This window comes from Bos indicus, chromosome 2, assembly GCF_029378745.1.
Source record: "Bos indicus isolate NIAB-ARS_2022 breed Sahiwal x Tharparkar chromosome 2, NIAB-ARS_B.indTharparkar_mat_pri_1.0, whole genome shotgun sequence".
Lineage (NCBI taxonomy): Eukaryota > Metazoa > Chordata > Mammalia > Artiodactyla > Bovidae > Bos > Bos indicus.
In genome coordinates this window covers 93,448,816-93,473,776 of record NC_091761.1, presented here as the reverse complement: position 1 = coordinate 93,473,776, position 24,961 = coordinate 93,448,816, and the positions used below count along the sequence as shown (strand labels likewise).

Here is a 24,961-nt window from a genome sequence, read left to right as displayed (position 1 = left end):
CGTCATCTAATTTGCTTCCTGCCCTCCAGTGTGAGGCCCACTCTTCATTTCTAATGATAAGGGATGGTGGCTTTATAATCGCAATCCCCTTAGTGCACAGGGATGCAAACCATCCAGACTTCTGCGTGCTGGCAGCTATGTTTGAACATCTTTCTCTGTGTGCATGAAGATAAAATTAACGCAGGAACTGGGTAGCTCTGCTTTCTACCTGACAGCTGTTACCTGCTCTAAACAATGGGCCACCACACTTTCTTTTTCATGTTCTAAAAATAGCTTGACTGTCTAACTCCTAAAGGTTTTGCAAGCCTCATTGTGTGCAGCTCTTTAGCTCTTTCTATATTGCTTCTTTTAAGACTGTTGTCACTTTTTTTTCCCCCATACCATTTGCTTCTCTCTTTCTCTTCTCTGGGCTTCCCTTGTGGCTCAGCTGGTAAAGAATCTGCCTGCAATGTGGGAGACCTGGGTTCGATCCCTGGATTGGGAAGATCCTCTGGAGAAGGGAAAGGCTATCACTCCAGTATTCTGGCCTGGAGAATTCCATGGACTATACAGTCTTCTTCTATACAGTCACAAAGAGTCGGACACAACTGAGTGACTTTTGCTTTTTCACTTTTCTCTTCTCCACCTGGCCAAGGCTTTCAGTTAGCTCTTAGAGCAGCCGCAAGAGCGCTTCAGGTGCTTCTCCCATTTCTTCTCCCTGAGATAAGTCATCATCATCATGTCAGTACTTCTTTCTGGGAATCTCCATTCTTCAGTTGCCCTTTCTTGTTAGGGTTTTCATGTAGGTGCCCACATCAAGTTCCATTTTTCTCACTGCCAAATCCTCAGTATTTAATGCACTTCCTGGCACACAGTAGGCGCTCAAGAAACATTTGTGCAATGAATGAGCAAATATTCTCTGTAATTCCTTCATTTTGACTTCCTAAAGCTTAGGGAATATATCTGATTATGTCCTTGAGCTCTTCCTCATCTATTAGAGATAGTAGATTCTTTTAGTATTACCATTAATTTTTCTTTACCAACCAGGTAATTGTTGTTGTTTTTAATAAGTCAAAGTTATATTTTAAATAGTGGTACTCAATTCAGCTTTCACCAGATTCAGAGGTGTCAGTTATTGATGGACAATAAAGAAGATCCATGGATATAAATAAAAACATTAAAAATGTTCAAATATCATATGGTATTATATGATATATATTAATTAATAAATCAGCCTCAGTTATCAGAGTGTAGTTTTATGAAAATTCTTCTATATATTCAATGTTCAGGATTTTTGTCTTATTTCTGGGAATGCATATGAAAGTTCCTTAATGTACAAAAAAATTAAAAAGAAAGTATTAGAACAGTGGAATGGGTTTAATTAACTTTTTTCATGCCCTTTTTCCATTGGATATTAGAGATACCTGACTGTTTTCTGAGAGGAATGTGTGATGTTTATGCAAGGGTTATATTCAAAGGCTGACCCAAATCTTTTGTTGATTTGAGAAATCAGTCGATTAAGAATTTACTTTGACTGTGAATGTCTACCAGTACTTCTACCTTAATACAAATTTCCAGCAAGCAACTAACAGAAAATTAAATTGCTAAATCACAGATCTTGAAAGAAAATCAACCGATTTATCTATCGTCTTGATTTTAGGGATAGTCATTCAAGACACTTGCACTGTTTTAAGAGACTGTGAGACATGGAATGTTAACAACCTTCATTGTCAGGAAACTTCCTAAAATTTCATTTGAATGCCTCATGCATCACTTGAAGCTCATTTCCTCTCATTGAACAGAGGCAGGACAGCTGGTCAGTATCTTCCATCTGCACTGCCCTCAGCCTTCCTCTTAGTGTGTTACAGAACACCCTTCTGAAATGGGAGGAGGAGGCCAATTTGAAACAGGAGAGAAAATGCTCAGGAAAAAGAAAATCTTGTGGGAAATAGCATTTTAAACTTAACTTTGAATGGGGCTGTAGAGTAGGTCAGGGAGTGGACCAAAATACTGAAGGGCCGTTCCTTGAATAATTTAGACTAATTCTTCAAAACTATTACAGGGTCATAAAACACCAGGCCTGGATGTGAAAGATGTTTGTACTTCATCAAAAAGTCTTTGACTATGACTCTCTGGCACACTGCCAATGAGGGCAGCTCTTTGGGGGAAAACCCTATGCCAAAGGCCAAAGAGGCAGCTGTGTTATTCAGCTCCTGAGAGCTTCCAACTCAACACCCACACAAGCTCAATTACGAACAAATTAAAGGGATCCAGACTGAACACAGTAATTCTGGTAATTTAAATAAATAGAGGAAAGTCTACAATTAGTAGGAAAAGATTGATTTTCTGGAAAACCCAGAAAATGACACCCTAACCCCTTTGAATAAGCGTAGTTACAACTAATTACTTAAAAATAAATTCCTTTTATTCATCATTTGAATCATTTCTGATCTGACTTAAATGTGGCCACATTCATGCCAGCAAAAGTATCCACAAATACTGAGGCAGAATGGCCTCAAAAAAAAAAAAATCTATACCTTTAAGTATATAGGAATTAATATCACCGAATAAAACTATAATCGGGGTCTTACACCTACCTTTTAGATCACATAGATAAAATGTGTTACTCATTTCTATCTTCTTCAAATGCAGAGTAAAATGGAGAGTCATTCAGAAAAATCAAAGATTTAATATTGGGAAATCTATTATTATAACCCACTATAGTAATAAAGAACGAACTACACACAATCATCCTGTATAGATCCTTAAAATCACTTAATAAAATTCAATATCCATTCCTGATTAAACAAAGTGAGCAAATAAAGAACTTTTCAAGAAGCCAGGAATACAAAGAAACATTTAAACTGATAAAAACATTTCTATCAGCAACCAATGGCAAGCTTCATAATTAATGGGCACACAAACACAATAGAAGCATTCCTGTTTAATTTTTTGATGAGCTGATCTAGGGTTCATGTAGGAGAATAAAGCATATGAAGAGCCAAAGTAATTTTACAAAAGAAGAGAAAACAGAGGGAAGCTTGCTCTGTAAGTTATCAAAATACAATGTAATAGGGTGACAACTGAAACGGGATGACTCTGGCATGGAACAGACCAATACATGAGTAGAAAAGCACTCAGAAGTCATCCTATGGAGGGAAGGGAATTTAGTAATTCAACATGACTGCATTCCGAATTAATGGGAGGAAAATGCAAAACTCAATAAACGTTATGAATAACTTGCCTATTTACATGGAGAAAATTTTTCCCACTTCATAAATGATGAATAAAAGCATATTATTGCTAAACATTAAAAGACCCAAGCCTTTAAAAGTACAAGAAAATAAATGATATAAATAAAACCAGTCATGAAGGAAAAGATGGAATTATCTGACAATAAGACTGCTACTGCTGCTGCTATGTCACTTCAGTCGTGTCTGACTCTGTGGGCCCCATAGACGGCAGCCCACCAGGCTCCCCCGTCCCTGGGATTCTCCAGGCAAGGACACTGGAGTGGGTTGCCATTTCCATCTCCAATGCATGAAAGTGAAAAGTGAAAGTGAAGTCACTCAGTGTCGGACTCTATAAGACTAAAACATCTTTTATAGTAAAGGATACCATGATCAAACTAAGAAGACGAATAATAGATTGCAAAAAGTTATTTACAACATATATAATGATATTCTAAAAGATGAAAAAAATTAACAAATGCAAACATTTTTGGCAAAGAATATAAATAAACAAATCACAGAATAAGAAATTCAAATGGACCAAGCCTGCTCGCCCAAACCAGAAATCCCAACTATAAATTAAGCCCAAATTTAATCAAAAAGGGAAAAGTAAGAGTCCTTCATATAACATAACACTATACAATTAGTATAAAGAAACACAATGTGTGACAGAGATGTTTGAATATAGATGTATGGTAAATAGGTAGCAAAATATTTTAAAATATGTTTGTATCTTGTGAAAAACGAAAGAGATGGGAATGAGGTGGTTTTATTTTTCACAGTAAGAACTGTCTTTAAAAACATAAGTGAAAATAAACAAATGGAACTCATTCACCTTTAAAATAATTTGAGCATAATATGCAAATTAAAAAACTGGCTTAGAGTCAGTAGCAAAAATGAAAGAAACAAAAACAAGGAAGGTACCAATGAGGTCTATTAATCTTTGAAGAAGTTTGAAGATTTTCTAAAGGAGGAATATTCAACATAAATTATGCAATAAGTAGGAGGTTTATCTTCTTCTATTTTGAATCATATAAAATTGCTGTTTTTCTAGGTCAAAGATAATCAAATAGCACTAATTTGCTATTCAGCCTAAATACCTCAATTTAAAAAAAAAAAAAAAGAAAAATTGAAGAATGGATCTTGACCCTGCTCGGAGGATTATCCCTCTAAGTACAGTCACCAACCTTTTTTAGCAAATACATTAATTCTTTACATTGGCCCAGTGCTATATATGGAAAGCTAAACTACTTACAGTATCTTTTTCATCTAATCAAACAAGGAAGGCACTTCCAAATGTTTACCTTTCTGGCATCATCTAAGTTTATTCATTGAGAAAAATCACATATTTATTGAGCTCACTCAATTGTTCTGGGAATAGGGGTTCAGAATGGCCCTAGAATATTGACCTCAGAGCTCGCTGAGAGACTGTTAGCTTTGATTTGGCATTTCCTGGAAGGGACCAAACGTTCATAATTAGTTTAAAAATGTTTTCATAGCATAGTTTGCCACTTGTGCTGTATCGTGCATTTAAGTCCATGCCTTTAATCTGATACCCGTGTCCTGAAGAAAATAACTCATGACCTTTGCCCTACTTATGTAAAATTGAACAAACATTATTGTCCTGTATGGGATAAGTACACTAAAATGCAATGGGTGACTGCTAACTGTTCATATTTTGCAAGGGCTATTTCAATCTAAAAGAGAAAACTGTTTAAAAACAAAGCTTTCAGTAACAAAAATATTAAACAGAAGTACAGTTTCTGGACATGGTTTAGGTTTTATTTTTATAGATCTGATACCTTTTTTTTTTTTTTTATAAATGGCTGCTTTTTTTTTTTTTTCTTTTGCAGAGACTTAACAACCGTACTGCTGGCCTTTTTTTTTTTTTTAAACTAAGTGAGGAAAACAGCAATATATTTCTTATCCCAAATTAAGAGCAGTTTTTATCCATTCATCTTCTTTATAGAGAAATTGGGAAGACAGAACAGGAAATATTTATCAAGCACTCTATAAAAACAAATTGCTCCTTCACAATTAGTAATAACCTATGACACTGTCACGCATTACTCCTTTGGTCTGTCAGGGGTTCACACTTGAGAGAAAATACCCCTTTTGTACCAGCGCTCAAGACAGCTTCCTTATTAAGGTTTCTATCAGTCTCTTGCTATAGATGATTAGAGCAAATGTATCCTAGTGATCTAGTTCATTTATAGAAAACAGAATCAATTTTTCTTGTTTCATCATGACTGAACATTTTTCTGAACTCTTGTAAATGAGTAACAGATAAGCACTATTTATCAGATTGTTTCATGGAACACGCAGTTTTGATTATTCTATTTTCTTGGTGCTACTAATGAAATATGCAATGTTCCTTGGAGGACAGGGGAGGGGGATTGGCAGGGCTTGGTCTCTGAGCATTCAGGAATCAGTGAATATGCTGCTGAGAATTTATTTTGCACTAGCATCCTATTCTAATCATTCTCTCTCTAAGGGCCCATGCAAGGGCAGCAATGTGCTTGGGTGTCTGAGATACAGGTTTCACATTCTAGAGCCTGGAGAATACAGTCTTCAGCAGTTCTTGATTGCCCTGGCAACCAACACTAACCCAGATATTCTCTGTAGGACTCACTCACTCACCCAGAAATTCTCTGTAGGACTCAGAACCTCACTGAGGTTGTCTGGGCATGAAACTGGGTTCTTAGATACCCTCAATCTGGCAAACCCAGGGATGGATTTGAAGATGGGGCATTTAAAGAGAGAAAGTTTCTTCACTGCCACCATCCCCAAACATTGCACACAGAGATGGGATGCTCCGTGGGAGAGGATTCATTGAACTTCATGATCTTCCCAGGCCCTGCAACATGGATGTTCTCGGGAAATGGAAAGGTACCGGCAGACGTGAAAGTACAAACGCAAAGGCAGGTGAGTTAAAGACGCTTATGCATTCAGATCTTCCAGAACGGACACTCCTACTTTTCTGACCTATATGGCCCACTTTATAAAAATGTCACTTATCTCTCTTTTAAAAAGGAGTAATTAGGATTAAATGTGTGGTAGGAGACAGAAAGATGGGATGACTATTATCCCTTCCTCCATGCTTCAGCAGACCTTGCCCCCTAAGGTTGGAGTTGAAGAAACAAAGGCAGGACATTCAGGGAGACAGATGGGCTAAGGCTAGACAGCTGACCTGGATGTCACCTCACCCGCACTTACCGAGGTCCATGCTCTTTGAGGCTTTCAGATTCATTGATTCAGGCTGCCTGGCTGGTGTCACAGATCTAAAGTTGATATGCTGATCTGGAAAATATACTGCTGAGTCCACCCCAGAGCTGCAGAAAGAAGCCATACGCCACATTTAGGTTTAGAATTAAAAAAAAAAAAATTAAAGGCAGCAGTTCTCATTTTGAACAGAGCTCATCACTCCCTCTGTAGCTCCCAACCAGGCATTTTCAACCAGTTGGTGAACCTCAGGCATCTCTTACGAGATGGAGCAACTCTGTTTTCCTGCATTTTATCATATTCTGCAATTTAAATAATATTCTCTGGCTAATATCGTGTTTTCCCCTTCACTGATTTCTGCTAGTTGGGATCCTGCTGTACAATACAGAACTTTAAGTGGATAAAGTGAACCTGGGAACCACTAGTGCTTCAAAGGATGTCACTAGATATTAGCAGAGCCTAAATGTTGGTTAAGAGAGATCCGTGGGCTAAGCACGCTCTTCCTTTAAAACAAGTGAAAGGGCTGTGTCTTTTTGAGAAAACCATCCTGTTGAATGACTAATGGCTGTGGTAGTTTGCTTTTCTACTTTATTTAGGTCTATTTTCTAAAAGTAATGTTAATGCTGACCAAATAGTCTGCTCATCAATAATACCAACAGGAAATAACAGGAAAAGCACAGCTGACAATTTAGACACAAGATACATCAAATGCCCATTACAGACTTCCTAGTACTTGTATTCAATCTCAAAGAATTTCATTTCTGCTGAATATTTTATTTATTTGCTTGAGGATGGAGGGGATTATATAAGGGAATTACAGACAATACCTCATTTCTTGATCTAGAAATAATTTATATTTATATACTTTTCATACATTAACTTAGAGCCCTTTCTCCCTTGGTACATATATTTAGAAAGTAAATATGGCAGCTCATTTCAGCACAACTTTAATCTTAAATACAGGAAAAAATAAAATGAAGTCTTCTTGGTAAATCAGAAAGGACTGAATTTTTTCAAACAGTTGGGATTTGACACTGTAAACAATAAAATAACAACTCAAAAACTCAACCATTATGAATGAGAATCCTAAAATGTACTGGGGAATCTCACTTTCTTAACCAAATATATCAAAAAAGGTTCAATCTTTCTTGAAACTTATTAGTCATGCATATTTAATACTGCCTTGCAGCAATAATAATACTGCTGAATGAGCCTCTGCTATTGTAATGTAGTGTAATACAGCAGAGCATTCAAAAGCACAAAGTCCAGAGCAGGTCTGCTCAGTTTAAAATCCTGGCTCTGCTCCTTACTAGCTGTGGGACCCAGGCAAGTTACTGAACCTCTCTGTGTTTCAATTTTTTGTGTGTATAAAATGGGTATAATTACACTCCTTATCTCCCATGGGTAACAATCTTTAATAACAGATAAAATGAGTTACAAATGATTATTTTACAAACGATTTGTAAAATAAGGAGACTAGGGTCTGGGGCAGAGTAAGTACAGTAGGAGCATTTAGGAAATAAGCAGATAAATAAATAGACCTGCTTTTGCTTTTCAAATGACTGTTAAGTTTTTGCTTTTCAAGTTACTTGATTTTTTTTACAGTTTGCTTTTTTTTTTTCTCTGTTTTTGTCAGACTTTCCGTGGGCTTGTGACTAAAAGCCCTTCTCTCCTATTTAGAAGGAGCTGTGGTATAAGATTTGTGGACTTCTCTGGTGGCTTAGATGGTCAAGAATCTGCCTGCAATGCGGGAGACCCAAGTTCTATCCCTGGGTCAGGAAGATCCCCTGGAGAAGGACATGCCAACCCACTCCAGTATTCCTGCCTGGAGATTCCACGGACAGAAGAGCCTGGTGGGCTACGGTCCATGGAGTCGCAAAGAGTCGGACACTAGTGACCACACACACACACACACACATACACAAATACACAATAAGGTTTAAGGCCACGCGCTTGGCAGTGAGATGCCAGGGTAGGTGGCCTAATGCATAAAATGGACAGTGTATATAGCACAGGAAACTATATTCAATAGCCTGTAGCCAACCATAACAGAAAAGAATCTTTTTAAGAAGTGGACAGTAATAGAATTTACTTAATAAAGTTGTCATAAGGGTGAAATAAACGACGATATGTTAAATACTGACAATAGTGCCTAATATACAGTAAGAGCTCAACAAAAGCTTACAAAAGTAAACTTTAATCCTTTCCTTTGTTTCTGTAGCTTAGCCTGGTCTTTGAATGAGGGTCTAAGGAACTCTTCAGCAAAAAAAAATTACACAGTCTATCCTCCGTATCCTCAGCATGGCATTTAAGGATCATCCAACCTGGGACCAACAATATTCAGAAAAGAAAAAATTCTGGAAAGTTTCAAAAAGCAAAACTTGAATTTCCCATGCTCTGACAACTATTTACATGGCATCTACATTGTATTAAGTGGTTTGAAGCATATGGGAGGATGCTGTATACAACAGTATACCATTTTATACCAGGGACTTGAGCACCTGCAGGTTTTAGTACCCCTGGGAGTCCTGGAACAAATTCCTCATGGATACCGAGAGACAACTGTGTATTTTTCATGAAAACTGCTCAAGAAGTTTAAAGCTACTCTTTAGAATTATGAAAGTTTTTCTTTTCTCCTTCCCCGCCTCCCCGCTTTGGCTTCTTTCTTGGTGTCTGGCTACATTCTCAGCCAAGAAAGCTACTGATGTCAAACATATTAGATGGGGTATCTAGTGATGGTGGCAAAATACGTTAACTGCAAACATAAATCCTGATCCACTAGTGCTACTGACTGGCCTGGCATAATAGAATATTTTAATTGTTTTAGTTCACTTTAAAGAGGAATTCTGAGATGCCATGGTGAATGTGAGCTTTCCTTTGAACCTTGATGTTTTGGAAGCACTTGCCTTTAAATGTGTTATCCGACCTTTATTTGCACTTAGTTTTCATCCTTTGATCTCTTGTGATGATATGGTTTTAGTGTCAGAGAGACTCATGACCTTCATGGAACCAGAGAATCGAAGAGTTGGAAGTCATTAAAGTCACCTCATCTAACTCTTCATCTTGTAGGTAAGACACTGAGGCCCAAAGAGGAGACTGATATTCCAAGGCCACAACAGCTGGCCACTGGCGAAGTCGGGACCAGCTTGTGGCTACTTGAACTTTTCCCAGAGCCGCAAGATCTTTGTCTAAAATGGTGGCCAGCCTGGGATGCAGGTTGTTGCTAATCCTGCATCCATAGAACTGCATCCTTTACCTCTTAGTACAGTTTCACACATGCTCTTATGCAGCTTGCATTTTAGGTTAGTTTTTTTTTTTTTTTTTTTTTTTAATTTCAACAGAGTGGTACATGTTGTGAAATAAAAGAAAACTAAAGGGTTAATCAAAACATATGCCACATGTTATAATGAAAACCTTTTGGGAGAAAATGTAGAACAACATGAATATTCCTCATTAAAAGAAATCACGCTGCATTTCAAGTGCTCTGCTCAAGGCAGACTATGGGAATCCACCCAACTGTGTAATGTTTTGGTTAATTCACTTTACTGTTTTAGAATGCTTTACCAAACTAGGCATTATTTGTCAAATTAAGAATAAGAACTCAAATTTTCCCAAACTCTTGGGAAACAATTAACCCCATCTCCATTGAAAAAACAAGACAGCAATATAGTAACATCAAGTAAGGATCAGTCTAAATAAAGTGAATTTTTTGTACAGATGCAGAGATACCATCAAAGATGATCAAAGAAATAAAAAGCTGCTTTGTAAATATGTACATATGAATGCAACATATATTCACATATATGTGCATGTATATATATATATATATATATGTAATAAACACAGGCAAACCTGGATATGTCCATTACATTAGTCATGATGATATATACTTCTGTTACTGTTGTTTTGAACATGGACAAGTATACACTTTGAAAGCCTTCAATAAAAGGACCTCTCTTGCCATGGTACAAAATGGAAATTAGGCTGGTATCAGATTGGCATATATGTAAGGAAGAAAGGAAGGAGGTGTTATATGAGGCACGGTAGGCTTAGAGCTAATATGAACTTGTACTTAAATGTGTGTAGTATTGAATTGACTAATGGGAAAATAACTTAGACTAGTAAAATAACATTAGACTCATTAGACTAGTAAAACAGTTTGTAATTTTATGCTACATATTAGAATTTTTTGGTGTGAGACAGTGACAGAATAATTAACTATAAAATATGACATATTTTAATTTTGAAAGCAGTTAGCATGTGCTCATGGCTGAGTGGGCCGCAGTGGAAGACGCAAGTTGACAGCAGGCCAAAGGCATATCCTAGATAAAGACTGTGTTTTCAGCATGAACAACCAGGGAATCTATCAAAGAGAAATGATAGTCAATGTCAGATGATGCTGCATAATGAATAAATAAAGGTAGCACGAAACATATGCCAGTGTCCCAAACATGATGACAAATCAGGAATGTGAAAGACCTACAAGACCTGCCATGAACGTTCAAGGAGAACCATCTGAAATAAAAAGGCAGGGGCAGGTTTCGAAGGGCATGCCAAAATAATTATGTCTAAAGTCTCAGGTGGCCATGGATTATCTTTAGCGTTTGGTTACTATGAGGGTAGACGTAGGTCACGTGTATGGGAAGAGACACGGAAGGAGAGACAGAACTCAGAGAGAACCAAGAGGGGGAGAAACTGTGAACACATAGGGAATAACCAAGTGCTGTGAACAGCTAACCACATTCAATATATTCTGTCTGCTGTTGATTTGCCTTAATCTCTTTCTGAGACATCATGGTAGATAATATATTTCTTTCATATATATGTACCTGCTGCTGCTGCTAAGTTGCTTCAGTTGTGTCCGACTCTGTGTGACCCCATAGAGGGCAGCCCACCAGGCTCCCCCATCCCTGGGATTCTCCAGGCAAGAACACTGGAGTGGGGTGCCATTTCCTTCTCCAATGCATGAAAGTGAAAAGTGAAAGTGAAGTTGCTCAGTCGTGTCTGACTCCTAGCGACCCCACGGACTGCAGCCCACCAGGCTCCTTTGTCCATGGGGTTTTCCAGGCAAGAGTACTGGAGTGGGGTGCCATCGCCTTCTCCGATATATGTACATACATACATATATATACACACACACACACACACATATACACACACACATATGTATGTTTTTAATTTAGACACATTCTGAATTTTTGTCAAATAATTATTGACGTGGGTTGCCATGCCCTCCTCCAGGGAATCTTTCCAACCCAGGGACTGAACCCACATCTCTTACATCTCATGCACTGGCAGGTGAGTTCTTTACCACTAGTGCCACCTGGGAAGACCATATCACTACAAACAAGTGACTTCAACTCCTGATTTCATCTGGGTTCAGAGTATAGGCACAAATTTAGCCTGATGAAATTTGTTTTTCACTCCTTGCGAATTAATAGTTTTCTGTTTCATAAGACTGGTTCCATCCTTTAAAGCACTACTTTTTCCTTTCAGAGGGCTTTTACCTTTTTTCTTTCTTTTTTTTTTAAAGATAGGACAGCGTCATTTGCTGAACCCTCCTGGCTCCCTTCCAAGGCTTCCTTCACTCTAAGTTTCACACATCCAAATCCCCATGGCTGCTGGTCACCTAGGCAACACAGCAGCTTGTAGGATGGTACAGGTCACAGAATCCCAGGGGGGTAGGGGGAGAGAGAGAAAGAGAGATTGAGTGATTCAAAGCTTTAGATTTGTTCATTCCATTTCAAAAATTTCTTTGACTTTGTCCCTTCTTGACTCCAGCTATGCTGCTCTTTCTTTTTTTCAAGCCCCTCTCTTCTCTTGCTGGTGGTTTCAGACTAGTATCCCTGTCTCTGGCTTCCCTTATCCATTTATCCTCCACGACTGTACTCACGTATCGTGATATTGTCACCTCCCGCCTTCAAACCCTTCAATGCTTCTCCACAGCTCTCTGCAGAAGCATGGTGCTCACGGAGAATGGCTGGCCATGCCCTTGCCATAACTTCTTTCCCAGATACTATATGTTTCACCACATTGAACACACTGCATTTTCCCTCTCTCCTCATTTGCTTTTCCTAACCTAAACTGCCCATCCTACCTCTTTCCTTTCTATCCTTGGGTTTGATCAGTACTTGAGAGTGGCTTACAGAACTCGATCTTCCCTGGTGGCTCAGATGGTAAAGCGTCTGCCTACAATGCGGGAGATCCAGGTTCAATCCCTGGGTCAGGAAGATCTCCTGGAGAAGGAAATGGCAACCCACTCCAGTATTCATGCCTGGAAAATACCACGGATGGAGGAGCCTGGTAGGCTACAGTCCATGTGGCTGTAACGAGTTGGACACAACTGAGCGACTTCACTTTCACTTTACAGAACTCAGAGAAACATGTTACTTCCTAGCTCACTGGTTTATTGTTTAAGGATAAAACTTAGGAACTGCCTCATGTAGAGCTTCGTGAGGCAAAGTATGTGGGAAGGGGCTCCTAGCTTCTGTACTCTAAATGCACCCCTCTCCTCACATCTCCACATATTTACCAACTCAGAAGGTCTCCAAACCCTGTCATTCTGGGGTTTTATGGAGGTTTCATAAAACAGGCATGCCTACACACGAAGTTGCTTTAGTTGTGTCTGACTCTTTGCAACCCTATGAACCACAGCCCACCAGACTCCTCTGTCCATGGGATTCTCCAGGCAAGAATACTGGAGTGGGTTGATATTTCCTTCTCCAGGGCATCTTCCTGATCCAGGGATCGAACCCTCATCTCTTAGGTCTCCTGCAGTGGGGAGGTATGTTGCTTACCACGAGCACCACCTAAGAAGCCCCCATTACTAAGGCAAGACTGATTAAATCATTGGCCATGGTCAACTGATTCAGGGCCCATTTCTCTAGATGGGATTGAAGTTCCAACCCTCAAAGCACAAGACTGGCTCCACTGGCAACCAATCTCCTTCCTTAGATGCTTCCAAAAGCCACTTCATTTACATAAGACACCTCTATCACTCTCAATACTTAGGAAATTTCAAGGTTTTTAGGGGTCAGTGCCAGAAATGGGATTAAGACCAAATAAATATTTATTATAAATACATCATGACAGGTTTATATCTGATTTACCTCTGCATTGTTCTAGCAGTTTTGTGCATATACCCTGGATAAACAATAAGGTAGGTGAGTGAAATTATTTTCAACAGGGGAATTTTAATGCTACCAAACTGTCATTTTTGATTCAGACTAAAGGCAGGCAATGGAAATAAACAAGCAAAATCAAATATGTCCAGATTTTTGCTCAATAAACCCCCAGAGATATTGATCTAGAACATTATTATGATTATCAGTCTAGTTGAAGAAATTGTGTTTGAGTAAGATATTTGACTTCAGAAATGTAGGAATAGGAGATAGCCTAAGATTTTGGCTAATAGAGGTAGCTATACTCTTGTTTTATTTTTAGCAGATTGTAATAAAAAACATAATAGTGATGACACCAGCCTTGCTGCAAGATAAATGAAAAAAATCTCACAGGATTACCATGGGGCAACAATGGAATAAAATATCCAATTTTTAACAGCCATAATAAATATAGAAAATAGCTAAGGGACAAGTTAATGATTTTTAAAACTCATCAGAAGAACAAAATCTATGAATTCTACTATTCAAATGGTGTGTATGCTTAGTAAATCTCTCTTTCTCATGCTTGTGTGAGTCTAAACATTATTGATTTTTTTGTTTCTATTACAGAATGGATATAATATTGGGCATTCTTTTCAATAGTTTAGATTACATATGCTGTTGCTTTAATTTTTAGATTCCATTAACTTTCTTGGAACATATATTTTTAAGATACTTTTAGAATTTGCCAATTACAAATTAAAAAAAAAAGGAGCTTTATGTCTTCTCAGTTTTGTTTTATACCCTCCCATATAACTTTTTTTGAGTTCCATCTCTCTAGTTTTTAACTTGGTAAAAAAAAAAGATTCAACAATTTCCCCATATATTTTAATAATATATGATGAATCTCAAATTCCAGGAGGCGAAAATGAACCATCTGAGGTGTCAATATTAGCTATAAGAAGTTTTCACTGGAAAGGAATTATAGATACTATGAGATTTCCATTCTGGAAAGAAATAGAGTTAAAATAAGGTTGCTGGGTTTTCCCAGAAGAACCATAACAGGGAACATTTACGATATATCATTTTATCGATACCTGTGGCTGTAATCTTCAAGGCCCAATTCCAGAACGGGATGTGGTTGGGGAGAAGGTGGTACTTCACTCTCAGCCCATCCATCACTGGGAAGCAATAGGTCTACAAACAAAGAACAAATAAAGCTGCAGGAAACTGGAGGCAAAACTGTTTGGTGCCTGGATTTGTTCCAGTCCATCTCTCAGACATAATTTTCACCAACGCAGAAACCAACCATGAAATAAATAAGTCCTCATACAGAACTGAAGGGCTCATATGTGCACTAATACAGCCTGTATGAAGAAATCGTAGCCTGCTAATATGCTTTTACGATGGTGACCCGCTGGGAACCCCTGGCAAGTGAAGTCCGTGCATCTTAACTACATTTTCCCATCTCAAAATGGCTGACACATATTCATTACTTGTGATTTGTAGAAGATTAACAAGCCATTTTTTTTAATGACTTAACATTTTGGTAAACAAGATTCTGTAATGAATGCTGTGGATTAGATGGTGATTTAAGCATTGGCCTCAGTGACAAAAAGTACTTAAAAAATCATGAGATACAGTATATCTACTCACCGTTTAGACACCGTAGAGGTTTAAAAAAAAAATTCTTCTTGCATCTGCATTGTATTGGAAAACCCTAAGTTTGGGGCCTAGGGAGCAGAAGACTAGGGTCTGAATCCTGGTTTTCCTACCCACAAAAACTGTTTACTTCTCAGTCTATTTTATATGAAAAGTAAATAGACATGTATACTGAATATTACAACTAATAACAAGGATTTTTGAGATCTTTCTGTGTACCAAGCATTGAGTTTAGCTTTAAGTATTATTTCAGTTCAGTTCAGTTGCTCATTTGGGTCCAACTCTTTGCGACCTCATGAATCACAGCACGCCAGGCCTCCCTGTCCATTACCAACTCCCGGAGTTCACTCAAACTCACATCCATCGAGTCAGTGATGCCATCCAGCCATCTCATCCTCTGTCGTCACCTTTTCCTCCTGCCCCCAATCCCTCCCAGCATCAGGGTCTTTTCCAGTGAGTCAACTCTGCACATGAGGTGGCCAATTTCAGCTTTGCATCATTCCTTCCAAAGAAATCCCAGGGCTGATCTCCTTCAGAATGGACTGGTTGGATCTCCTTGCAGTCCAAGGGACTCTCAAGAGTCTTCTCCAACACCACAGTTCAAAAGCATCAATTCTTTGGTGCTCAGCTTTCTTCACAGTCCAACTCTCACATCCATACATGACCACTGGAAAAGCCATAGCCTTGACTAGATGGACCTTTGTAGGCAAAGTAATGTCTCTGCTTTTCAATATGCTATCTAGGTTGGTCATAACTTTTCTTCCAAGGAGCAGCATTTCTCAATTTCATGGCTATAATCACCATTTTCAGTGATTTTGGAGCCCCCCAAAATAAAGTCTGACACTGTTTCCCCATCTATTTGCCATGAAGTGATGGGACCAGATGCTATGATCTTCATTTTATGAATGTTGAGCTTGATTTAACCCTTATCAAAAAATAAATTATTAAATAATGTATGAAAAAATTGTATGCATAATGGTTAAGAGTATGGTTTGTGTTGCAAAACTACGTATTTCCAATCACGGCCTGTTATGCTGTATGAACTTAAGAAAACTACTCAACTTCTATAAACTTTGGTTTTTAAATCTACATAGTAGGGAAACAAATACTTTCATTGGAAGAGCACAGGATTATATAAGACTGTGCATATTCAAACAGTGATTTATAAACACAAAGTGCCAATAAGCACAAAAAAGGATTATTAATCTGTATGCCATAAACTTGCTATGGATCTGTTATAGTGAGATTCTACTAGAAAGTTGACTCTGTTGATGGAACAAGGAAATAATCTCTTTGTCCTTGAGAAATGCTGCTGGTAGCAATCTGCTCTGACCTGCCCACACACCAGGTTTGATGGCTAATTTTATGTGTCAACTTGACTGGGCTCAGGGTGCCAAGACACTCGGTATTCTGTCTGGTTGTTTTGGAGTGATAGTAAGATTGAAATCAGCAGACAAAGTAGATTGCACCCCTCCCATATGTGGGTATGCACGCATGCTCAGTCGCTTCAGTCATGTCTGACTCTGTGAACGTATGGACTGTATCCCACCAGGGTTCTCTGTCCATGGGATTCTCCAGGCAAGAATATGGAATGGGTTGCCATGTCCTCCTCCAGGGGATCTTCCCAACCCAGGGATTGAATCTGAGTCTCCTGCAGCTCCTGAAGTACAGGTGGATTCTTTACCACTGAGCAACTGCCCCTATGTGGGTGGGCCTCATCCAATCTGTTGATGGCCTGAACAAAAAGGCTGACCTTCCTCTAAGTAGGAGAGAATTCTTCCTGCCTGACTGCCTTCAAACTGAGACACTGGCTTTTTTCCTGCCCTTGGATTCAAACTGAACCACTGGCTCTTCCTGGTTCTTTATCCTGCTAGCCCCTTCAGAGAGGGACTACACCATTGGCTCTTTCTTCTAGGTCTTAGCTTGCCCACTTACCCTGCAGGTCTTGGGACTTGCCTTCTTCTATAATCATGTTACCCAACCTTTTACAATAAATCTCTACATATGTATGTATATGTAATACACACACAGAGAGACATACATATACTCACATATACATTCCATTGGTTCTGTTTCTCTGGAGAACCCTGATGAATACACCAGGGAAGGACTTGTTCAAAGCTCTGCATCACAGACTATTATAAAATGGAGGAGTTCTAGCACTGCTGAAATATCCCTGAAAATGAGACTTGAAGCAGGAATCTGATAAGTCAGATGATCAGAGTACAGAAGCACGAAGAACAAAGCGGTCAGCACTATCCTCCACCTCCAGTGACCTGGTAATATGCAGCAGTCAAAGATTTGCTGAGAGATGGCGCTAGTGGTAAAAAAGAAAACACACACACACACACACACACACACACACACACACACACACACACACACACACACACACACCTGCCAATGCAGGAGATATAAGAGACTCGGGTTTGATTCCTGGGTCAGGAAGATCCCTTGGAGGAGGGCATGGCAACCCACTCCAGTATTCTTGCCTGGAAAATCCCATGGACAGAGAAGCTTGGCAGACTATAGTCCATAGGGTCACAAAGAATTGGGCACGACTGAAGCAACTTAGCACACATGCACACAGAGCAGAAAGTCTACAAGGTAAATTGGAATAAAGGACATATGGGGACCACATCTTTTCTATCAGTTCTGATCTTTTATCCTCAACTTCTCAGTTCATTTTTTCACTAGTGGCAAACATAGCTGTGATCATATAACTGCCTGATCAAAAAATTTTCAGTTGCACACAATTGCCTAGAGTACAAAAGTCTCTGTCCCTGGCAGTTAACTTTATCTATTACACATTAGCCACTAGAGACCATTTACAATTCTAGACCCCAAGGCCAGACTTTTCTACCCCAGTGTACTTGCTCATATAATTGCAAAACCCATTTCATCCATTAAAAGTCCCACCCTTCTCCCAAGGTCCACCTCAAATATCACCTTTTCTATGAAACCTTCACTGTTGGTTTCTGGGATCTATTGGTATTTTTATAACAGTGGCAGAGAATTCTAGTGCTCCCAGTACCTATGGTCTTCCTTTCTTCCTCGTACACATCTAGAGCATCAACCCCATTTTCCACCCCTTTTTATAACAAGACCAGTTCTGGACAATAGAAAGTAAGTTACTATGGTCAATGTTGTGTCCAGTTTCAATGCTTAAGAAAGGGTAAATGCAACTTATCCCCCTTTCCCATCTGCCTGCTGCAACCATAAGTGGATGAGGCACCAGAAGATGGCCAGCTTCCAATGGAAAGAGCCCAGGTCCCTCAGTTCTCACTGGGCTGTGATATTAGCAAGAAATACATCCTCACTATCTTTATCCACTGACACTTTCAGTTTATCTGTTAATATTACAAAAACTAATTCTTGTGTAACATTTACCACGTGCTGCTTTTGCAATAAGCTATCAATCTATCATCTACTTGTCTATATTTATTTCTCTTACTGCACTACATATAAATTCATCCATGTCCTCCTCTTTCGCCTCTCATTCTTCTTCTTTAGCATGTCCTCTAGATGGAGAAACAGTGGAAACAGTGTCAGACTTTATTTTTTTGGGCTCCAAAATCACTGCAGATGGTGTTTGCAGCCATGAAATTAAATGAAAAGATGCTTACTCCTTGGAAGGAAAGTTATGACCAACCTAGATAGCATATTCAAAAGCAGAGACATTACTTTGCCAACAAAGGTCCGTCTAGTCAAGGCTATGGTTTTTCCAGTGGTCATGTATGGATGTGAGAGTTGGACTGTGAAGAAGGCTGAGCACTGAAGAATTGATGCTTTTGAACTGTGGTGTTGGAGAAGACTCTTGAGAGTCCCTTGGACTGCAAGGAGATCCAACCAGTCCATTCTGAAGGAGATCAGTCCTGGGATTTCTTTGGAGGGAATGATGCTAAAGCTGAAACTCCAGTACTTTGGCCACCTCACGCAAAGAGCTGACTCATTGGAAAAGACTCTGATGCTGGGAGGGATTGGGAGGAGGAGAAGGGGACGACAGAGGATGAGATGGCTGGATGGCATCACCAACTCGATGGACGTGAGTCTGAGTGAACTCCGGGAGTTGGTGATGGATAGGAAGGCCTGGTGTGCTGCGATTCATGGGGTGGCAAAGAGTCGGACACGACTGAGCGACTGAACTGAACTGAACTGGCTACTTCAAGTTTATTATGATCATTAACTTCAATTTTTGTTTTATTCACATGAATAATCTGCGTGTTTTTAAAGTGATGATAGGTGCAGATGTGTTTTCTTTGATGACTCTTTATCCTTGGTAGTTTTTTTTTTTAACTTTTTACTTTATATGGGAGTATAGTTGATCAACAATGTTGTGATTATCCTTAGTACTTTTTAACAACAGATCCACTTGCTGTAAAGAATTTTTTTTTTTCCTCTTCATCCAAACACATTTGTTAAGGTCTTTATCATCGTGAAAATCTACAATTCTTGTCTCCTAAAAACAGTATTTCTGGATCCCACTGAATATACAAGGTAGGTCTTGATGGATATTTTACATATTGCCTATAAAATACTGTACATCTAGTTACTACTTCATTTATGACCAAATGACCCTTATTTTAATCTCCATCTTTTATTGTTGTGACTTATTTTATAGGATCCATTCTGCAAGGGCAAATCAGAAAAGAAGGACAAAGGGTTCATGTCAGCAGCAGCAGCAGCAAGCTATGGCCCTGGCCCCAAACCAGCCTACCAACTGATTTTGTACATAAACTTTCATTGAACACAATCATGAACATACTGTCTATGGCTGATTGCACACTACCGTGGCAGAGGTGAGGAGCTACAACAGAGATCCTATGGTCCAAAAAGCCTAAAATGTATTTTATGGCCCTTTACAGACAAAGTCTGCTGACCTCTGCTTTAGACTATTGTTGAGAACAATAACAACATTGTGTTCATCGTTGCAGCCTAGCACATTGTACACAATGAAGTTATCCCATAATCATCAGTCAAGTTGAAAAGTATAATTCAATTTCTGATCATCACTGCAGAGGCAGTGCCTTACATGCTATTCGGGGGTGGATACATGCAAGTTCCCAGGAGGGGACATATTGTACATAATCGCACTCTTATGTGTCTCTTCAAAGGACCCCGAGGCACATGGGTTCAGTGGGACAGGATACAGAATTAAAACATCTGGTTTGGAGTGTGGGTGAAAGGCCTGAGAAGACCTCAGTGGGTGATCCTGGGCCGCCTTGGGGCCACAAGTGCTTGGGGCAAGGGCTGGAGTTCTCAGGAACTAAAAGTGGGGAGGAAGCAGGAGTAGAGCACAAAAGGGAGATGAGAACAACGGGAGGAGAGGGAAGAACAAACCAGAGGTAAACTGTACTTTGGCTATTACTTGGCCCAGGGTGAGATCTGCCAGAAAGAATCTTCAGAAAATGTAGTGTGTGTGCACTTCATTACCATTCAAATGCCTAATCGGATTTTATAGTGAACCCCTGGGAGACAACCTCCATCATTATTCCCACCCTGGAGCCCCACACTCATTCCGCTGCAGGCATTGTGAGCAATTCTCCAACACAAATGTGAATTTTCTGGTGTTATAATTTCTACAAATGTTAGTTTTAAGAATGCCTTTTCTCTCTAACAGCTTGACAGGATTATGTATATATATAAAAAATAACAGTAGAACAGTGGGTGGTACGTACTATTATTACAAAAATAGATGGAACACAGCATATCAACATTGGACTTTTAAATATACAAAGGAAAGGAGGAAGGGAAGAAAAAAAAGTTAATGTTTTGGCTGTAACAGTTCCTCTCCTCATTAGACATTACATTTTGTCAAGTCAATCTTGTTTTTCTAAAGGAGCTCCTTAGAAACCTGGGTGGTGGCAAGTCAACATCACTCATGTTTCATGAGTCTCAGTGGCCTATGACCACCTCATGTGCATCTGAAACTCAGGAACTCTCAATGGTTCTCAAAACTGAAAATGTTATTAATACTACAAAGAAGTGACGAGCACAGTATTCTTCTACAGTATTCTCTTTCAGTCAATAAGTTTATATAAAAAGTAAGAGCGTTCCATCTACTGGCCTATTACAGTTAAAATTTAACAAGTCTATGCTTTGATAGGTCAAATTCTTATAACTGAGTATTGTATCACAGAACCACAAGGAAATAATAATGGATTTTCTGTGCTTTTTAAAGAAATAATGTCTAATAGAATTTTAAAAGAGCTGGATTTTTAATGTTACCTTGGAAAGTTGAGGTAGGAGGAGGAAGTGTAGCAGGTACCTGGTGGACCATGGATCCATGTCTCAGGAGGAAGAGAACAGACAGAACCTTCCAGTGGTTCTGTGCCTAAAGGACTCTCATTGTTCAGGGAAATACAAACTTAGAACATTCTACTGAAGTTCCAAAGTATCACTGCATCTTATTTTCAGCATGTGTTTTGAATGGATTTTATTATTTAAATATTTTTTTTTCTGGGTGTATCCTTACACTTTAACTAGTTTTATAGTTTCATTATGTTTGCCTCTGCCAGCCTTCCTAGAGATATTATCCCATTTCCTTGAGTGTCTCAATGTCCTCTAAAAATATACCATGTAATTCTCACTTCAGCGAAATATTTTACAAGCACTGAAAATGAAACAAGATAGGAGGGAATGTGTCCAATGTTCCTTTGAACATCATATTAAACAAGGAATAAAACCCTGAATTTGGATTGTCACTGGACTACGTGATGCTTGAGAATTAAATGCCAGTCAAGTTATATAAGGGCTGGAAACGTTCTTGGTCATTATTGGGACATGGTCAAGAGAAGGCATTGCTGGTGTGAGGGGAACCTGCTGTTCCTTACCCAGATTCTTCCTGCCTTTGTGACAGAAGGACTCAGAAGGAAATCCTGCTTTGTCAAGAAAATATTTAATTGTATTAAGATGGGAAAAGACATACTGACAGAAAGTCAAGTCAGTTTCTCATAAGAGATGTGGGTCCAGTCCCTGGGTTGGGAAGATCCCCTGGAGGAGAGCATGGCAACCAACCCTGGTATTCTTGCCTGAAGAGTCCCATGGACAGAGGAGGCTGGCAGGCTATGGCACAGAGTCACAAAGAGTCAGACACAATTGAAGCAACTTAGCGCACACACACATGAGAAACATTAAATCTTCTCTTTATTGCCTTTCTCTTAATATTCTGTCATGAATATCTATTGCTTTTGTAGTACAAAAAAAAATTAAAGTTACTAAACAGAAAGGAGAAGCAGGGAAATAAATTTCTTGGTGGCCTAAAGCATAATTTTTGAAAACAGAAAGAGGAAAATCTAAGGCTTTTACATGTAAAACTCCACTAGAAATGTGACGTGTACAAGATAATCATGGTCATGGTTCATGGCATTTACCACTCAAAAATAAGCATAAATCTGCAAATTGTGCTATGATCACTCCATGGTTTAATACCAGTCCATATATATTGTGAGTTGAATTGTTATTTACACTTGGTAACTTCCAATATTAAAATATTCTTAAACAAAAATAATGGTTTGTCATTTTGTTTCTGCAGGCATGGTTTGTTTTATACATAACCCTCCATGTTTGGGGCAGCAAGCACAGAAACTGTCACTTAAACTGGAGGCAATGCCAGGAATCTGCTTCACAACTTGTGAGTCAGCTCCCCCACCCTTCTCTCAGTGTTCAGGACTCAGAGTAACGAAGTCTGCACTTAGTCTAATTAATTCCCCTTTGTTCCTCTTTTTTTTTTTTTTAAATAAACACTTGTGTTTTCTCACACCACTTGCAGTAGATAATTTTCAGTAGAGAGCCTTACCTTTCTGTTTGTCTTGTGGACTGTATGTGCCAAATGGATGCAATGTACTATTATCATTTCTCCTGGAGGTGGTTACAGCATTTTGACAGTTCTCAAAGCAGGGCTTAGAAAATGCCCCACATTCTGCAGGCTCCTAAGGAATGAAAACAAGAACTACATTCACTTTTGAAACATGTCCCAACTTTGTCAATGAAAGCAAAGTGAAAGAATGATCAACTTTCAAATAATTTTTCAAGATTCTCTGGCATGGAAATCCTGGACAGTGGAAAATCAAAATGTTCCTATCAGTTAAAACATCTTTGAATAAGAAATAAAAACTACTGACATTGTGGTGTTAAGGCTTAGGAGTGCTGATAGCCAGTACGAAAGGGGATTAACTATGATTCTTTCCCGCCACGTACAACTGTCTTCTTTCACATTTTCTTCCATCTGGGAGTGCAGCTTGTGGTAATGTCAACATAAGAATACAGTTCATGCCAAGGGTGTTTCTCTGCCAACCAGATGGTTCCCCCCTCTCTCTCTCCCCCGCTTGGCGACTAAGTGCATATGCTTTAGGACAAGTCAGAACCCAGACAGGTTTACCACTGAAAAGCCACGGGAGAGCCCCACTGCAGACACCAGGCTTTTCGGCCAGGAACTGTAACAAACTTCTGTGACACTGCCAGACAGTGGTTCTCCTGAGAGTTTTCTCTTTTACCATATTTCCCCCTTCTATTTTGACAGTCTGTAAACAAATTCAGACTTAAAACTGCTATCTTCATAATCATGCCCCCATATGGCCTGTGCCCCAGATGCCCCCGAGACATTAGAAGGGGCTGACTGCAGGGAGTTCTAGCCGCTATTCAAGAGGAACAAGGCACAGAGAACTGGGTTTTGCTTGGGTTCACATAACGTGTCATCCTAATAGATTCAAAGAAGTGAACTGAAAGCCATCTCAGGACCATTCCCTTGACCACTGGTGAGAAGAACATGCCCCAGACAGAAACATAAAATTGATCTCCAAAGCTCTTTCCTTCTGAAAAAGAGCATTTGACCCAAACAATGCATTTGATTTTATACTCCTCTCTTTTAGTTATAATAACTTGGTATCCTGCTAGTTAAACAAAATATTCACAGCATTCAATGCATACATTCTTCATAATTAAGATGTTTTCAGCTACTACAGGTCCTTTGCTTTTTGTCAAGGTCTATAACACTTTTTCCACACCCCAGGGGTGCCCTTTGCCCCGTACCACTACTCAACCAAACCAGGTGCAAGCTACTCCTAAATTTAAGCTGGAGCCCTGGCAGGAAGGTGAGGTAGGACCTACCTTATGTCGGCAAGGGCTTTAACAACAACAACAAATTTTTTTGCTGCTTTCCTGGCTCTTTGATAAATGACACAATCAATATCCCAACAACTGATCAGTAACCAGCCTAATTAAAGTATTCAGCCTGTAAAATAGAGCTGTCGAGGAGCCTTCCATTAGTGTCCCAGCCAATAAAAAATATAATGGATTTTTAAACATATTCTGCTTCTACCAAGCTGAGCTTACAACTCAGGGGAGGGAAACGTTTGGGGGATGGAAAAAGAAAAAAACAGGTCATAACCCATTTTTTAATACCAAGTCTCTAGGCTCAAATAGAATTACAATTGAACCTCAAGCTCATCCTTTGAAAAACATGTTTCTGTTTAAAACGATTTTGATTCAATCAAGGGCTCATTATGTATTCTTCACAAGGTTCTCATCAAAACTGTTTACGTATCTTGTACATCTGGGTAATGTGGGAAAATACCACAAAGACTATATATTTTGACTTTTCTTAAGTAGCATCTTCTTTTTTTTTTTTTTAAATATCAATATCATGTTCAAGTAACCATTTTGGTGTTCTTTCCAAACCTAATTGATTTCGCTGAATATATGAGCAGTGCTGAGGCCTTTTTCTAGGTTACTGATTCTTTTTTATCATACCTGAGGGTGATTGCTGCT

The 24,961-nt window shown here is 39.0% G+C and overlaps 1 protein-coding gene across 3 annotated transcripts in view; it reads right to left on the bottom strand.

Annotated features, from left to right (window-relative positions):
* The window catches only part of PARD3B (par-3 family cell polarity regulator beta), a 1,151,736-nt gene that overhangs the window by 428,813 nt on the left and 697,962 nt on the right, over nt 1–24,961 (bottom strand). For all 3 annotated transcript variants that reach the window (XM_019975590.2, XM_070800250.1, XM_070800252.1), the window contains 3 exons: nt 22,992–23,124; nt 14,629–14,728; nt 6,426–6,541 (listed from right to left, as the gene is read on the bottom strand). In XM_019975590.2, coding sequence (XP_019831149.2) covers nt 6,426–6,541; nt 14,629–14,728; nt 22,992–23,124 — 349 coding nt within the window. The remainder of the gene's footprint in view (nt 1–6,425; nt 6,542–14,628; nt 14,729–22,991; nt 23,125–24,961) is intronic.